The sequence below is a fragment of the Schistocerca gregaria genome, chromosome X, assembly GCF_023897955.1.
Source record: "Schistocerca gregaria isolate iqSchGreg1 chromosome X, iqSchGreg1.2, whole genome shotgun sequence".
Classification (NCBI taxonomy): domain Eukaryota; kingdom Metazoa; phylum Arthropoda; class Insecta; order Orthoptera; family Acrididae; genus Schistocerca; species Schistocerca gregaria.
In genome coordinates, this window is record NC_064931.1 from 743,041,831 (window position 1) to 743,059,717 (window position 17,887).

A 17,887-nucleotide genomic window follows, 5' to 3' on the forward strand; every position below is an offset into this window, starting at 1 on the left:
GTGGACAGAACCACATTCCTGTAAATTGAAAGGTCACAGTATAAGTGTACATGTAGGTGCCTGTCAGGTGTTAATTTGATTCATGGCACTGACAGGTACAGTTACTAACACTACAGTCCTAAATGTATACTGCATTGAAGTACAATACGTAGTGTTTTAGGGAACATAAATTTATGCCAGTTGTTATTGGTAAGAAATAAACTTCCATAGTGCTGCTGTTCATAAAATTTTTAAGTTATTGGATGATAAATGTATGTGACATCCTTAAGTGCCAAGCACTGTTGTATCTCTGAGTAGTTCTTTAGCACCTTTTTAAGTGCCACAAATAGGTTAACTAATACAGGCAAGGGAAAATTTCTAGTTTACTTTAATACTCTGTGATTGGTAAATTAAACTGCAGTTCATTTGCCAAGGCTGAGAAGTACAGATAATTAAAGGCATTTTTCAGCCTTCTTGATTCCTATATTCAGTTGTAAGTCAGTCAGTCACTTCTCATGGCAGTCAAAGAATTAGTGGCAGAAAATTCTGACTATATCTCTGTTACATAAAGTGTAAAAAAATTTTGAGTAGGCCTAAATTGTGACAGTTGTGTGCAGAAAGTTTATTGGTTCAGCTAAACTAGTTGTACGCTTTTAATGTAGCAGTAACTGGTTACAAGTAAAACTGAGACTTTCATTTTTGGGAAGAAACGTTGGCAGTAAATATTTCTTTGTAATTAGGTGTAAATGATTGAATCAGTACATAAATAGTTCATGCTGGCCACTTTTAAAATCTGTGAAACATTAATTCATGGATTTAGAAGTGTGAATTGTCAGCTGTTATATGGTCACCGTATAATGGGCTGTTTGTTTTTATGACATTTTATTTCATGTTACATAACAGTAAAATGTTAAAAATGCACATATTTAGTTGTGGGTTAGGGGAATAGACTGTGAAGTTGCCATATGACAATTTTTTGGGACAACGTCCATGAAATCTTTGACCCAGTTGATTCCAGCTATTTTATTTACATCCTAACTACTATACATGTCTGAGACCAGCCTTTCTGCGTACTGGTATGCATGTCAGCTTTGTTTAGTATCCCCACCAGTGAACGTAGACTAATACGGGTGAGCTGGTGTGGTTATCAAAGCAGAATAGTTCAGAAAACTCATGGAGGATGCACACAATGAATAGTTTGGTCCACCGAGCGAGGTGGTTAGCACACTGGACTCGCATTCGTGAGGACGACGGTTCAATCCCGCGTCCGGCCATCCTGATTTAGGTTTTCCGTGATTTCCCTAAATCATGTCAGGCAAATGCCGGGATGGTTCCTTTGAAAGGGCACGGCCGATTTCCTTCCCCGTCCTTCCCTAATCCGATGAGACAGATGACCTCGCTGTCTGGTCTCCTCCCCCAAAAACAACCCAACCCAATAGTTTGGTCCCTTTAATTAACCAACCAACCAACACACATGATGTTTGGCATGGGCAGAGTCGCTCAGGTGTTTACCTGTCAGTGGCAATAGACCTGGACCAGCAGTTCTTACATTGATTTCAGCTATTACAGGCCAGTCCCTCTGTGTTTATTTCTGTGCTTTGTCTCTACAAAGTATTTGGACTGTCTGCTCCCTGTAGATTGACTTTGACTTCAAGTCTCATTTCTTTCTTCTGGGTTCAGCTCTCAGCTTGTTGTCGAGCCACATTCGGCTAGTATAGTTTACAACCATGTTGACAATGATGGTTTTGGTCAATGGATTGCCTTGTGTGGGTATTAAAGTTTGTAACTCATTTTGTAGTTAAAAATTTAAGTTTTAATAATGTTATCATGAAGCTTACATTCTTCATATGTGGTGAAAACTTCTTGGCTTGTATACATTGAGTTAGTGATGTTGGCATCTGATTGCTATCTCTCAGCTTAATATCCACCACATTCATGTTCATCTGTCAAAGTGCACTTACGTCCATTGGACAACTTACAGAGATGCCGCATTATTATAGGAGTAGTAGTTCACGCCTTACAGTATATAAAGCTCTAGATAACATAGAGATGAGCACTGAAAATGGTGTAAATGGACAAGTGTTTTTGGATGGTCCTTCAGTTTTTTGTGTATGTGTTCTGAATTTTACTTTGGATAATGATGTTAATACACATGGTAATGGATGGGTTACTGTAACTGTAGTACAGTATCCAGGAGACAGTGTCTAAAGTAGGACGACATGAGATTTTCAATGATAGAGATATTATTGCTTATTGCACCTTTCAAATATGCGAGGTGTACAACAGAGACATCAGAAGATTGTATTATGTTTACCATGCTTTTGGTTCTTAGGATGAGGAACCATCACAAAATAAATGAATCAGTCTGTGTGCATATGGGTAAAAGGAGCGCACTGAATTGTTATAAGATTAAAGTTACTGGTGATCTAACGCATTATTATAGAAATTAGTGATAGGATAAATTCTACAAATGGTAGCAAATTCAATACAGTGTCTCTGGGTATTGTAGTGTGACACTTTGCAGCATCCAAGCCACAGCAATAAACAACAGAAGACCCAACTCAGTAAATGAACCAGAAGGACATCTCTAATACCAGTGTCTCTCCCAAGCTGGAAGAAAGCTTCCACATCTATTAAAGTGGTGGTGGTGGTGGTTAGCATGGACAAACTTGGTTTACTTATATCAGTGAACCTTAGTCATGTGTTCTTGCAACACAGAAAAAATTACCGTAGTGAGTGCTATAATTATTGAGCTTTAAAATACCCCTATTTTCTGCCTGTGGCTTGCAAAGATTGTCAAGTATACTGGCAACTGAAGAGATCATAAAAGCTATGGATCCGAAGAATAAGTTAATAGTGATCTTTCAAAGACTGCTGACTTCAAAGCTAATTTTAATACATTAGTGCTGCATGGGCTTGTTATGTCAGGATGCACCTTGCTCCTACATCTCCAAGTCTCAAACCACTAAGCTACAGTTATACATTAAGACACAGCCATACAAGTAAGTGGTTTGTAACCTGGTGGTACATGAAATTCCTATCATCAGTTTTCAGCACAACTGGAAGGAGGTGTCACAGTGTACAGTTTCTTATTACCACAGTGCGCATTTGTGTAGTTGAAATTTTATTCTTCTCAACAGTTTGGTTTTTTTTACAAAGAGTGAGACTGTTGACAATAGTTTGTCAATTTGGTTGGAATATGAAACTTTGTGGCCTTCTTACTACTTTTTGAGTAGAGAAGTTTATATACTGACTCATTTCACAAACTCCAGTCCTTTCATTATATGCTTACCTATATCATAATAAGATCCAATATTTGACAAGCACCCATTACAACCAATCACATGATGAAGGTTTGTATTTGACTTATCATTTGCATGTTAGAGAAAAGCTAAAATATGTGTTATATAGAAAGAAATGTAGTCCCATATTGATCCCAAAGCTTAGTAGAGTGAATAAAACTTATTATTTTTAACTGTATATTTCAGAAACCATTTTCAATGCAGGAAGGGCAGTCACATCATTTCATTCAGGGGCAAACAGATTTTGCAGCACATGAGGGTACTTAGTCTGTGACCTAGGAACAGCATGTACATTGCCACAAACATACACAAAACACACAGTCTAGTTTGATATAACAACTTTCATTTTTACCCCAATGAGAAAAATTCAAAAATCAGATGTTATAAAGTTAATATCCTGGACTGAGGCATAACATATCTGCTGATTCATACTGTTTTGTTATTTTCAGAGACTTCCTACCAATCTTCCTTTGCCCATTCTTCCTCAAACTGAGTTCATTACTGTAATTACATATCTTATGTTTATTACAGTGGTTTAAAATGCTTATGGAAGCATCTCTGACACATCAGAATGGCTGCATGAAAAGAGGGCTAGCAGGGGTAGTGACCTAAAAAGGAAAAAATGGAGGTAGCCAACAGCACCCAGTGTTCCCAGGTGGTCACCCATTCAAGTACTAACCAGGTCCGATGTTGTTTAACTTTAGTGATTGGACAAGAACCGGTGTATGGTATGACCGTTAGCACCATTTTACTGTAGCTGCACGCCAGAAGGCACATTCGGCTCGTCTCTCAGCAAATACAGTCACATTTTTTGGCCAAAATCAGTGCACCTTTGACGCAAAGCACATCCTGCTGCAGCAGTTTCTCGAGGGCGACAGAGTGGCGCCTTGCGCGGCATCCCAGAAGTGTCTGCCAAATTAGTGGGTGTGCGGCCACGTGCATGTGACGTACACACAGCTGCCCAATGCCACGCCTGTCATTCACTTTACACATGCGGCCTTCCAAATGAGAGTCCAGTGTGCTAACCACTGCACTACCCCACTCAGTGGAGCAAGGTGCTTTGACAGCGATGATGATGAAGAAATTAGTGTTCAACAATGGCTGTCTCCACTGGCTGCATCTTTCGATGAAGAAGGCATAGAAAAGTTTGTTTGCCGCTATCGCAAATGTCTGAAAAATGTTGTTTTTTTTGTTGACGAAGCCCTTAATGGCCGAAAGACATAATTGTGAGAGTCTTTTTGTTGTGCCTGTCTGGCGCTCAGCATCTCCACTATATGGTGAGTAGCATCTTTCCTGCTCATAATAAGGTTAAGTTAATCCTTTCCTGGATCACCTTAATGAATTGGTGTGCAGGACTTCCCGCTACCAGTTCTCCGTAGATCTCTCGTTGATGTAGTTCCTTAAAGCAGTTCTTGTAACATACTGGATTTGTTTGGAGATGCAAGCAGGTTCTGTATGGCTAGAATTTGGTTCTGCAGGTTGCTAATCTATTTGAAATAAATCCCAGGATGCCATTATGGTGCTTTTATTACTAAACACTGTAAAACCATGTGCAATTAAATAATTGAAACATTTCCTCACAAAAGTTACTAAAAACAGAATGTGGTCAAGATGATGAATACAGAGAACATAGTCAGTTTACAACCTTTTGCTAACTGATGATGATGATGATGATGATGATCACTTTGGGATTTAATGGGTTTACTGCATAGTGGTGTTGTAGTACTAAAGCTTTAATGGCAATTAGGCTGCTCCCAGCATTTACTCTGCCCAAAGTGAACTCTAATTATTAACTATTTATTTAATAAGTCTTAGATTTCATGCCTGAATATTAGTGAGTCCCTGACGTATAGATTGCCAGGCAAGATTCTTTCTCATGGCTCACTTACGTCTCCTCACTTCACTGACTCACTATTGTGGCCTATGGTACATCCACTACCAATGCCTGCTTGGGAAATAGTTCCTCACTCAGTGCTGATCTATTCTGCAGTACTGCTTAAGGGAATGAATTACTATTTCTAACTGTAACATCCTAATGAAATGTAAAATTTAGAAAATAAAATGCTGTCAAAAAAGAGGAACTTGTTCATTCTTTTTTTATGCAGGAAACAAGCATCTGTCCTAAGCTTCAAAAACAAATATAGAAGTTCATTGTGAACTGCCCTAAACACATGTTTTACATTAAATGATCTTGTGGGAGATTTGCCGTAAATAAACAAATAGTACCGATATATAGAAATACATCAAAGGCATGTTATTAGTCAACCACAATATTATTGCACTTGGGAGTGAGGGTGCTTCTGTCGGCTCATGTGTTTATCTGTGCACTTGAAGCTGATCAGAATGTGCTCTGTTTGTTTTAATGACCAGACAACTTACTCTTGAAGCTATCCAGATTTCCAGGTATGTGTGTGGGGGGGGGGGGGGGGGGGGATATAACAGTGGGAAAAACTAATGTAGTTTTTTTTGTTTACCGTAATGTTGTCACATGTTTCTGATAATGGGCACGAAAGACCAAGTGCAATAATATCATAGTAGGGTAGCAATTTCATGTTTTTTTTTTCAGATTAATATGATATTCAGATCATATTTACCATGCTCTTAGTATTAATATTCATTACTATTTTTTATTTTATAAAGCAACAAACACCAAGGTTAACATAGAAGACTCCATATTTCAGAACCATCTCGTAAAACAATAAACACTTATCAAATGAACTGCTTCTTTCCTGCAGTATGAAACTATGTAATTATTTGTAAGAAAGACCTTCTCAAATTGTACATTAAACAAATATTCAAAATATTCTTGCAAAGTAAAGTTTTTATAGTAATCATCACTTTTTACATTACTCTCAATATACAAAATAAACATGTCATTCACTTTCCTTGTGGCCTGGTTACTGTCTTATAGAAATCCATTTTTTCTGTTTTAGTATTTCATTAACAGAAAGTATTATTTGTTATAATTTTGCATGCAACTCATTGCCTTTCAAACCATACACACGAGATGTTTGCTTTTCTCTTAACTTTGTTGTGGCTCATGGCCTCCACTATCTTTTTCATGGATCACACACTATTTGATAGTAATTATTTTAGAGTACATATTACTGTTTGTTCAAACCACTTATCACTCATTTGTTGAATATAGTAATCCTTGGTGTTATGGATCTGTTATGCTGCAGGTTCGGCAGTCATTATTATGCAGTTTCCAATCACTTTTTTTTAAGACCTTCAGGACAGGGATAGGGAACTCAAGGCAACCTTTGGAGCAGGTCAGACTCCAAGACAATGATTTGGGAGTGTATGGTGTCTGAGTACTGCAATACATTGTTTATTTAACAACTATATGAATGCAACACATTTCAATGAGTTACTCATGAACACTGTACGGAAGCCCCTTTGTAATGTTACAGATAAAAAGGAAAACGTCAGGAAAATTTGGACTTAATACATTAACACAATGTTTAACAAACTCTAATAATTAAATACTTAGACCAAAATCTTTGACTAAACTTGAGTTAATCAAAAAACATTTCACAACATCATTACAAATGAAAAGGGAGCATTATTAAAATTTAAAACTGTAGCAAATTCTATTAATTTCGAAATTGGTCCACAGAGTGAGTGTAGCTCCCATTTCAACTTATCCACAGAGCGAGCGTAGCTCCCATTTCAACTTAATCCAGACCTCAGACTGTCCCTTCTTGTGAATTTGTTTTACTTGTTTTACAGTAAAAAATATAAAGAAGCACACAGAATTAATAAACCTAAGCCTGTTTTTTTAATAATACAGTCAACTACCCATTAAAACTTCTAAATCAGCAGTCTAATAAACAACTAAGGGGATGTCGCTCTCTTTTTTTTTTTTTAATGGAGAGTCCACATCAAGCTAGGCATTGGACACTGTCCAATTTTACAATGGATATTTACAGCAGGTAGAAAGCACCGAATAGATTAAGCTGCTATCGGTTAGGTCAAACAAGTAATGAATTTTAATGAGCGTCACCTAGTGGCAACTCACCAGCTTCCAAACAGATTTAACAAAAGGTGGATTAAGCACAATGGTTGGCAACTGGAGGGAATCAGAACATGGTACAGAATGGTCTTTACCAACCCATCACTGAGTACATACATACATACATTGATAGCTGTCCTGGAGCTGGGCAAGGACTTGAAGCAGCCCGAAGGTAAATTTCTGTAGCACCAACAGACTACAAGGACATCATCGCTAAGTAAGCCCGCAGTACTTGAACTTTTCATTTTCTCTCTCACCAACTAAATTTGCACAGGATTCTACAACATGAAATGCAGATTTAAAGGTCATGCAGTCTTAATATTCCCTGAGAGCACCTCAAGACAGCTGCCTCAAATAATTGCCACCTCATGTCCCTTTTAAAAACCACACAAATGAGTGTATGCAGTCTTGGAGAATCACAAGGAACCTTCACATAAATGTAGTCGGGTGGCAGCCACCAGCAAAGACAGAGCAGCAACAAGGAAGTAAGCGCTTTTGTGTCATAAAGAGGTCCTGACCTGGAGCAAATTATACAGTGTCATCTGTGTACTTTGGTAGTTCAGTTTTGGAATTTTTGTGTGTTAATTTAATATTTAATAGACACAGTTGTCGCGTTTTCACTTGTGTCAGAAAGTAAACCGATTTTGCGACATATTACAAGTGCCTAATTGGGAGCAAATTATTTAGACGCACTTCTTGCGTTTTCGGCAGTGTCTACAGTAGAGTTCCTCAGTGAGTGTCAGTAGCCTGTCCTTTGTTTGTCTGTGTAGTCTACTTTACCACAGTCTTTAATATGGATAGGAACTGTGACCGTTGTGCAGATGCGAACAGAGTTTCCAATACTTCATGATCAGCTCCAGGCTGTGTTGACTTTGGTTACACAGATTAATGCCGCAGTGGATGGGCGTCACTGTTGTGCGCTGGCTTAGGGGATCCAACGGACATCCAGCATGACCCATGAGTCTGGCAATTGGTCTACCGGTGGCCAGCCCAGTTACTGCTCACCTGTGGTCAAGTGGTAGTTTGCCTGCGAAAGACTTCCCAGTGCAGTGTGCCAGATTATGGGGTCCCTTAGGGGCATGGCTGCCAAGGAGGGGAAGAAAGCCAGTGTACACTCAGTGTTCATACCTTGTGGAGTTATTTCAGATGCCATGAAGAGTACAGGGTGGAGCCAACTGCAGGTGGTGGCTCACATCAGTACCAATGATGTGTGTCAGTTTGGATCAGTAGTAGTCCTCTCTGGTTTTGAGCTACTATCAGAAGTAGTAAAGGGTGCTCACCATTTGCAGCATAGTAGACAGGACTGATTGCGGAACTCTGGTACAGAACTGAGTGGAGGGTCTGAATCAGAGGCTCAGATGGTTCTGTGACTGTGTAGGCTGCAGACTCCTCGACTTGCGCCATAAGGTGGTGGGGTTTCGGGTTCTGCTAGATAGGTCAGGAGTCCATTACATGCAGGAAGGAGGTACACAGGTAGAAGGGGCTGTGTGGTGTGGACTGGGTGGTGTTTTTTTTTTTTTTAATTAATTATATAGGTTAGATGGTCTCTGGGAACACAAAAAACATTCCAAAATTCCTGCACCAAAGAAGATGAAATAAATATGCCAGAATACGAATCAAGAACACCTATCAACAAGAGTAACTTGGAAGTAGATATCCTCAAAGTAGTGAAGAAACTTGAGTCTCTTATTAGCAGCAAGTCTTCAGGTCCAGAATGTACACCAGTTAGGTTCCTTTCAGAGTATGCTGAAGCAATAGCTCCATACTTAACAATCATATCCAACCACTCAATGAAAGATCCGTACCCATAGACTGGTCACACCAATATTCAAGAAAGGTATTAGAAGTAATCCACTAAATTACAGCCCCATATCATAAACATTGATATGCAGCAGGATTTTGGAGCATATATTGTTTTCAAAGACAATGAATTACTTCGAAGAGAACAAGCTATTGACACACAGTCAGCATGATTTAGAAAACATTGTTCTTGTGAAACACAACTAGCTCTTTACACACAGTGTTGAGTGATATGGACAAAGAATTCCAAATTGATTCTGTATTTGTAGATTTCAAGAATGCTTTTGACACCATATCTCACAAGCCGCATGTAATCAAAATTGCGTGCTTAAGGAATACCATCTCAGTTATGCGACTGGATTCTTGACTTCCTGTCAGAGAGGTTACAGTTCATAGTAATTGACGGAAAGACAATGAGTAAAACAGATATAATTTATGGTGTTCCCAAAGGTAGTGTTAAAGACCCCCTTCTGTTACTTTTATATAAAACAATTTAGGAGACAATCTGAGCAGCCATCTTAGGTTGTTTTATCATCTAGTAAAGCCATCAGAAGATCAAAACAAATCACAAAAAGATTTAGACATTTCTGTATTGTGCGTAAATTGGCAGTTGGTCCAAAATAAGGGAAAGTGTGAGATCATGCACATGAGTGCTAAAAGGAATCTGTTAAATTTCATTTACATGATAAATCAGTCAAATCTGGAGTAAATTCAACTAAATACCTAGTAATTACAATTATGAAAAACTTAAATTGGAAAGAACACATAGAAAATGTAATGGGAAAGGCAACCCAAAGACTGTTTTATCAGAACCACACTTGGAAAATGTAACAGATCTACTAGAGAGACTGCCTACACTATGAAGTGTGGTATGGGATCCTTACCAGATAGGATTAACAGAGTACTTTGAGAAAGTTCAAAGAAAGGCAGCATGTTTTGTATTATCAAGAAATAGGGGTGAGTGTATCATTGATACAGAACTTGGGATGGACATCATTAAAACAAAGGCATTTATTGTTGGTGGTGGGATCTTCTGATGAAATTTCAATCACCAAGTACCTCCTACAAATGCGAAAATATTTTGCCAATGCCGACCTACCTCAGGATAAAGGATCATAATAAAAATAAGTGAGATCAGAGCTCTGTGCTGTTCAGAGTGGAAAAACAGAAAATTGTTGTGAAGGTGATTTGATGAAGTTTCTGATGGGCACTTAAGTGTGATTTACAAAGTATTGATGTAGGTGTAGTCCAACTGTCAGTAACCCAAGGAGCCTCAGCCGACAAATTGAACATATAGGCTCACCAAAATCAGAAAGATTTCCATTGCACAAGTCCACAGGTGCAGCTTGTCACTTCACTCCTAAACAATTCGACACACTGTTGGCCCATTCCAAAACTGCTGCCTGTTTGACAACACGGGCCCAGCAATCCACCACGCAACCTCAGTGACACCAAAATGCTTGCTGCAGAGCTTAGTATCAACACTCCATTTGTGCTGTGACAAACTTTGCTTGCTCAATCTGCAAATGCTTACATCTACACCTACGTAGATACTGTGTAAGCCACTGTGCCAACGTATGGCACATGGCGGAGGGTACCCTATACCCCTACTGGTCATTTCCTTTCCTGTTCCACTCACAAATAGTGAGGGAAAAACAACTGCCTATGTGTCCATATGGGCCATAATTTCTTATCTTATCTTCGTAGTCCTTGCTTGCAATGTATGTTGGCTTAAGAACTTTTTGCATCAGTGCACTTGCATGCCCAGTGGCAGAAGACTATAATTTCTGTGTGAGCAATATGCTGCTGACAAGTATCCATATGGCCGTGTAATCTTACTTTATTGGCTTTTCCATAATGTTTGTATATATTTTCACTGCCCAAGCGGCACACAGGTATTTTTCAAATTCTCAAATAATCAGTTAAGAAGCTTACTTCTTTAGATACAAAACAATTTTCATTAGTTAATTAGTTGCATAATAATAACCACAATAATCCATCCCCCAACTCCCTCTTCCCCAGTACCCTCCCACCTCCCTCTTCCCCAGTACCCTCCCACCTCCCTCTTCCCCAGTGCCCTCCCACCTCCCTCTTCCCCAGTGCCCTCCCACCTCCCTCTTCCCCAGTGCCCTCCCACCTCCCTCTTCCGCAGTGCCCTCCCACCTCCCTCTTCCGCAGTGCCCTCCCACCTCCCTCTTCCGCAGTGCCCTCCCAACTCCCTCTTCCCCAGTGCCCTCCCAACTCCCTCTTCCCGCAGTGCCCTCCCACCCACCTACCTCCCCCAGTGACACCCCCTCCACATCCCCAAGTGCCACCCCACCCCCCACATCCCCAAGTGCCACACCACATCCCTCTCCCCCCAGCAGCACCCCCACATCCCTCTCCCTCCGGCACCACCCCCACATCCCTCTACCCCGGCACCACCCCCACATCCCTCTCCCTCTGCCCCGGCACGTCCCTCTCCCCCCCACATCCCTCTCCCTCTGCCCCGGCACGTCCCTCTCCCCCCCACATCCCTCTCCCTCTGCCCCGGCACGTCCCTCTCCCCCCCACATCCCTCTCCCTCTGCCCCGGCACGTCCCTCTCCCCCCCACATCCACAAGTGCCACCCCACCCCCCCACATCCACAAGTGCCACCCCACCCCACCCCCCTACATCCTCATGTGCCACCCCACCCCACCCCACCCCCCTACATCCTCATGTGCCACCCCACCCCCCCTACATCCTCATGTGCCACCCCTCCCCCCAACTGACACTTCCCCCAGTGCCCCTCCCCCCCACTGACACTTCCCCCAGTGCCCCTCCCCCCCACCGACACTTCCCCCAGTGCCCCCCCCCCCCACTGACCCCACTGTGACTTCTCTTTTTTATTTTTTAGTAAGTTTCAGTATAGACATGCTGTTTACACAACATTTATTTTTGTTGTGTTCATTGTAACTCTAGAAGAGGATATCATACAGGTCTTCGAACATGTGCTCACCTTGATCTGTTTTTTGTTCAACAACCAACATTTTGAAAACTGCTGATAGTGTTGCTATGGATAGCCCTCTGTCTCCCAGAGTACCTAACATTTTTGTAGTAGACTTCAAGGATGAAGCACTCAGCACTTCTAAAACTAACATTTTTGGAAGTATGTACAATACAACTTCCTTCAATTTTCACTTCAGGAATGGAGATAAATTTTGATTTCCCTTTCCTGTATGTCTTAGGTCACAATATGCATCAGAAGCCAACAAACACTGACCTGAATTTATGTGCATCATCCCAACGCAGTGATATATTACAATCAATCATCATCACATCTTGAGAGCTTGACAGCAGAGCTTAGCCATCTCCGCTCTGTATTTGTCCAGAATTGGTACTCCGAGAAGCAGATACACCGCTCATTTCTACCAGCAAGCATTACACATAATGAGCAACTAGAATCTTTGGGAAACTTCTCTCAGTTGGTTTTTCTGCCCTATGTTGGTAGTGTCATTCAAGAATAGCAGGCTCTTCAAGAAACACCTTATAAACAATGTCCCTAAACTTCCAGTATGAGTACAATTGATGACATGTTTCATAAAAGACAGCCTTGGTCTGAGGAGGTTAGGAATATATAAGATTCTGTATCGATGTTGGAAACTGTACAGTGCCCAGACTTCTAGCTCTATTAAAGACATGCATTGAGCACAGACATCACACTGGACTAGACCAGGTCACTTATAAAAATATGCTTCTGCTGATTATTGTGTAGATGTGGTATAAAGCATGAACTGTATAAAGACAAAGATCCTCTTATCTGCATCCACCTACAGGGATGCTGCCATGAAAGAAGTGGAAAAAATACATGTAGTAAATGATTTAATCAACAGAAAGCCGTAATTTCAGTTTTCATTGGCAAGGCGTGTCAGTCACAGAGAAACAATTTCAGCAAGGTCACACCAAAGTGTACTGAAAACCAGGACATCTAGGCTAGACACCAACACCTTACCCATGCACATTTCCACAGGATTCACAGGTTGTTTCTCAGGGAAAAGGGTAGGGAGGCAGGGGGGGGGGGGGGGGCAGGCTGTCGACGTTGGTGTGTCCTACAATTACGTTATAAACCTTGCCATCCTCCTGGCATCTGCAGTTTTCTAGCAAACCAACATATAAATTGGTGAGCCCACTACAGCCTATCAAGGTCATACCGGAAGTGACAAGCAACTGCCCCTTAAAATATTGTACAGGTTCCACAACAGCTTCCAGTGCAAAATCTGAACTTTTCAAGCAGTTATCATGTCATTTGTTCTGAGAAGTCATCAAGATGTATAAGAATAACAACTACTACAACAATAAAGAGGAAACCCTAAGGCTAAGTTGATGTTGGGATCCTGTTCTACAGAGAAAGCAGCACATAGGTAGCAAGTAGGAAGGCACTCCGGTAGCAACCATGGAAAGTCTCTGGACAATATCGCCATGAGAACATCACCTAACTATCTAACTCACTCTGTATTAATCCACTAAACATGAGGAGTATCACTGTTAGTCTTCTGGGGAAAAAACTGCTGTTCTCTCTCTCTCTCTCTCTCTCTCTCTCTCTCTCTCTCTCTGTGTGTGTGTGTGTGTGTGTGTGTGTGTGTGTGTGTGTGTGTGTGTGTGTGTGTGTGTTTTTTTATAAATTATCACCATGTTTGTATTTTTGTTTTAGGCTTTGTAGGTATTCATCCTCTTTTTACATTTGGTGTATCACCGGCTTAAAATGAAACTTCGTGTCTCAGGAAAGTTTGCACATTTTTCTCCCTTAATATGGTCATCTATCAGTATACAGGATTTCTTTCATTTCCTCACTAGAGCACAGAACATAGCTCATTACCTCTCATTGGTTTACAAATAATTGGGATATTATGTTTTCTAGCTAATAATGCTATATAAATATTAAGGTATTATTTTTTGTGTACGTAGTTTTCATACTAAGCCAATGATATATTTTTAGTTGTTAGGAATTTATTATTTCTGACATTTAATCTGAATCAATTTATTTTTTCTTGATTTTTCAGAACACATCAAAATTTTATTCAAGTGGTCCGGACAAACCCTCAGTAGTTCCACAAAACCCACTAGCTGAAATACACAGTGCCTCTTTACAAAAACAGAATGGTGAGATATATGACAAGAAACCATTCAAAATGAAATGTGAGAAAGGAAAAACCTACATGTGGTGTCTGTGTGGGAGGAGTAAAAGTCAGGTGTGTTTGCAATAATATGCATGCACTTCATGCAGTTAGTGTGTTGACATGAATAAAAGTTTATATAGCAGTCCTATGCTCGTAGTAATGATGTTATCCGCTGCCTAAAAATTACTGAAAAAGTTTTTATTTGGGAGGAGAGTAGTTCAACTCGTTACTCGCTATCATTATTATTATTTTTTATTATTATTATATTATTAATTATTTTTACATCACACAAGTCAAAGGATGGCTGGCTATTTTACCATTCATCTTCTTCAACTGAGATAGTGCACCAGCACCAAATATGTCAATTTCTGTGTTATGTAAGTGGTTGTCCATTATTTATGTGAAGGAATTTCTTAACAATTGCCCCCCCCCCCTCCCCCCCTCCCCCTCCCGCTTATGTGCGATTTACCGTATAGTTGGATAAAAATATGTAAAAATGATCTTTGTTTTTGTTTTAGACAGTGATTAAAATACTGTAATACTTTAATAAAACCATGTTTATCTATAAATTTTATCAAACAGTGTATTTAAAATGATTAAAAACGATTTATTTTAAACAAGCAAACCTGACTAGTATTGTAATAGACAGACAGAGACAGAGGGACAAAAAGTCATCACGAAAGCAGTACTGACCTTTTATTGGTATATACATTAAATGTCACTGAACCTGTACTTACTCTGCTGTTGAAAGGCAACATTGTTTGTACCTTCATTTGAATGATATGATTATGTAGCTTTTCAGTCTCTTTATTTATGTGATCACTAAGAGTATTCTTGTTAGTGAACTTCAGCTTGGCTCACTTTCACAAACGATTAACCTTGTGCTAACACATATGTTTAGACTTGTCGGCATACTGCTTAACATACGCATTGTGAAAGTTTTGGTACAAATTCACATTGAACACTATAACATCGGCTTTATATGCATTGCAGAATATCAGGATTGACTCACCAACTGACTTGCAGAGATGTCGACTGGCACAGCAAAGAGCTTCCTGAATGAAATCTAACACTTGTGCTACACTTCTTTTATACTGGGGAATCTTAGGCATACACACATGTAAAGAGTTCAGTTCAGAGAGGCAATAAAGGCTGGTGGGCACTTTAATATTGACTATGCTTGAGATTAATTTTTTATATATAAATGTATAATCTCTGAATTTAAAAAATAACATGAGATTTTCGTTGTTTCCCATCCTTTTAAAAGAGGTTTTGATGGACCCTCCCCCGCCCACCTTCATTTTGAGCTCATGTGATTAATGGACATCCCCTAAAGCTAAACATGCTGTTCAATATGGTACACTCATGGGCTACATACTTGTAGTTTGATCATGGGGTAAGGCATATTTTTGTTAACACCGCTACAGTTAAATTCCAATGTTTGACTTAAACATACACAGCTGCATTAGTCATAGCAGTTGGTTCATTTGAGATGGACAATATTATTCTGCATCTTCAGTATTCAGATCGTCAGTAATTGTATAACTGGGTATTGTATGGAGTACAAGAATTAAATTTAATTTTTAGTCAGGCCCATTAGCTACACTGTGTGTCAATGTAAAATGTACCCCCCAAGGTCTTGGCAAGCATTTAAAAGTCCAGGCTATAGAATATATTAAGTACATTCTGTGGCAGTACTCACCACTGGTTGACTCAGAACTCAGGTTATGCAAATTATGTAGTTCGGCACATAGATATCCCCCCTCCCCCTCTCCCCACCTACTGTGTAGAGGCCAGTGTTTTACTGATTGATAGATCAGTTGCTATGGTATTCAGCTTTGTTTGTGCAGGTCTGTATTTCTATAGTAACTTGTACAGTTTTCTGTATATGAAAGCAACCTTTTTTCACAGTTTGGGGTCCACCCAGATTTAAAGTGCATTCATCCTGGATTTAGTTGGTTGAATGAGGTAGAGGAAAAATTTGCATATTGGCTACCAAGAGGAGAATAGTTAGTAATGTATAGTTTTTCAGACTGCTCACCAGTATCTTGGGTTAAATTCCAAAACTGGCCATAATGTTTCATGAAAGGAGAATAGATGTCACTCTTTATGAAGATTTTCTGACAAAGCAACTAGCTTGCTAGCACTGTTGGTAATATTTTAGATGACTGTCAGCTTTGTTTTTGTCATATCCTTCTTCCAATAATTGGCATTCAGTTTCACTTAAGTATGTTGGTAGTTGTCAAAAGTTATGTTTTACTCACAAGGATGTTGTAAATACTGGGAAAACTTACAGCTTTTGGGAATTATTGGTGCTGGGAGGAAAAATAGAATTATTTCTATTGTGTATTTTGATATCTATGTAGTTAGCATGTGCAGTTTGAGGTGTAACAACTTGCAAAGCTGGATGAATGCTGTAAATAACATCTTTGATTTCTTTTTTGATGCCTCTATTAATTATTTTTGTAGCAGTAAACAAATAACAGTTCACTAGCTCTAGTTACTTTTGTGTACATTTTGTATGTGGAGATGATTTCCATTTCAGTATAAGAAAGCAAAGTGAGTCATATCTTGAACATTTCTTTGCAGCCTCTATGTGATGGGACTCATAAAAGTGCATACCTGAATACTAAGCTACGACCAGTTAAATTCCAAGTAACAGAGGATAAGGAATACTGGTTGTGTAATTGCAAGCAGACATCAAAGAGACCTTTCTGTGATGGAACTCACAAAAGACCAGAGATCCAGGCAGCTGTTAAATCATGATAGCATGAAGGATGCTGTAGATAAAAATGTTTGTAGTTGTTTTTGTTATTTGTTTAAATTTTAATAATAAATTTTGTCTTGAGAAATAGCATACAATAATTATGCTGAAGGTCTTTACTTTTCTTGATTACCAAATTCTGGCGCACTGTACCTGTATGTCAGCCATTATGGTTCTGATTTAAAAATAAATAGTTTATTTGTGTATGCTGTTTTTCATTAACTATTATTTACATTGTTTTGTAGTTAACTCTAGTAGTTAAAAAATTTATTTGTGGAAATTACATTGTGTCTGTGTTATTTATTTTTAATCATCTGTCCTTCATTTAAATACAGAACAGGGGAAAATAATATAAGATTATATATCAGAAGTATTCCTTGTTCCATCCCCTTTGTTCTCCCTTGCTTGAACAGATTTTTCTCTTTACTTTTCCTGCATGAGATTCAGTGGAAAAAGATAACAGCTCTTTGATAACCTTAGTATTCCTTTAACATTCCATCATTTTGCAACATACCTTTCACACTTTTGGGCAGTCCACAGCTGTAATACATGGTACGAATTTGGATATGTATCTGATATCATGAAGGGACACAATAATTAGGATAGCGCAGTAATTTCTGTAAGACAAGTGTATCATTTCACTCCCACTGAGTTGAGGCAACAACAAGAAAGTAAACTCCAATTGAGACTTTGGTATAATAAATGCATTTAATGTTCTTTCGCTTATTATGTGTTATCAGGCTGTAACTGCTGCTTTAGTTTTCATAGTTTGTGACCATGTGTGACCTTGGGTCAAACTATGTAATGTAATGAAGTACTTTGTTAAGTCAGAAATATAATCCTCTGAAGCATCCTATCACCCCAGGCTGTTCAAACTAAGTGAGCTTTC

The 17,887-nt window shown here is 39.3% G+C and overlaps 1 protein-coding gene across 1 annotated transcript in view; it reads left to right on the top strand.

The window, feature by feature from the left end:
* The window catches only part of LOC126298968 (CDGSH iron-sulfur domain-containing protein 3, mitochondrial), a 25,970-nt gene extending 8,689 nt beyond the window's left edge, over positions 1–17,281 (top strand). The window contains exons 2-3 of the mRNA XM_049990586.1: positions 14,118–14,306; positions 16,824–17,281. Coding sequence (XP_049846543.1) covers positions 14,118–14,306; positions 16,824–17,000 — 366 coding nt within the window. The 3' untranslated portion in view covers positions 17,001–17,281. The remainder of the gene's footprint in view (positions 1–14,117; positions 14,307–16,823) is intronic.
* Positions 17,282–17,887: the final 606 nt, after the last annotated feature.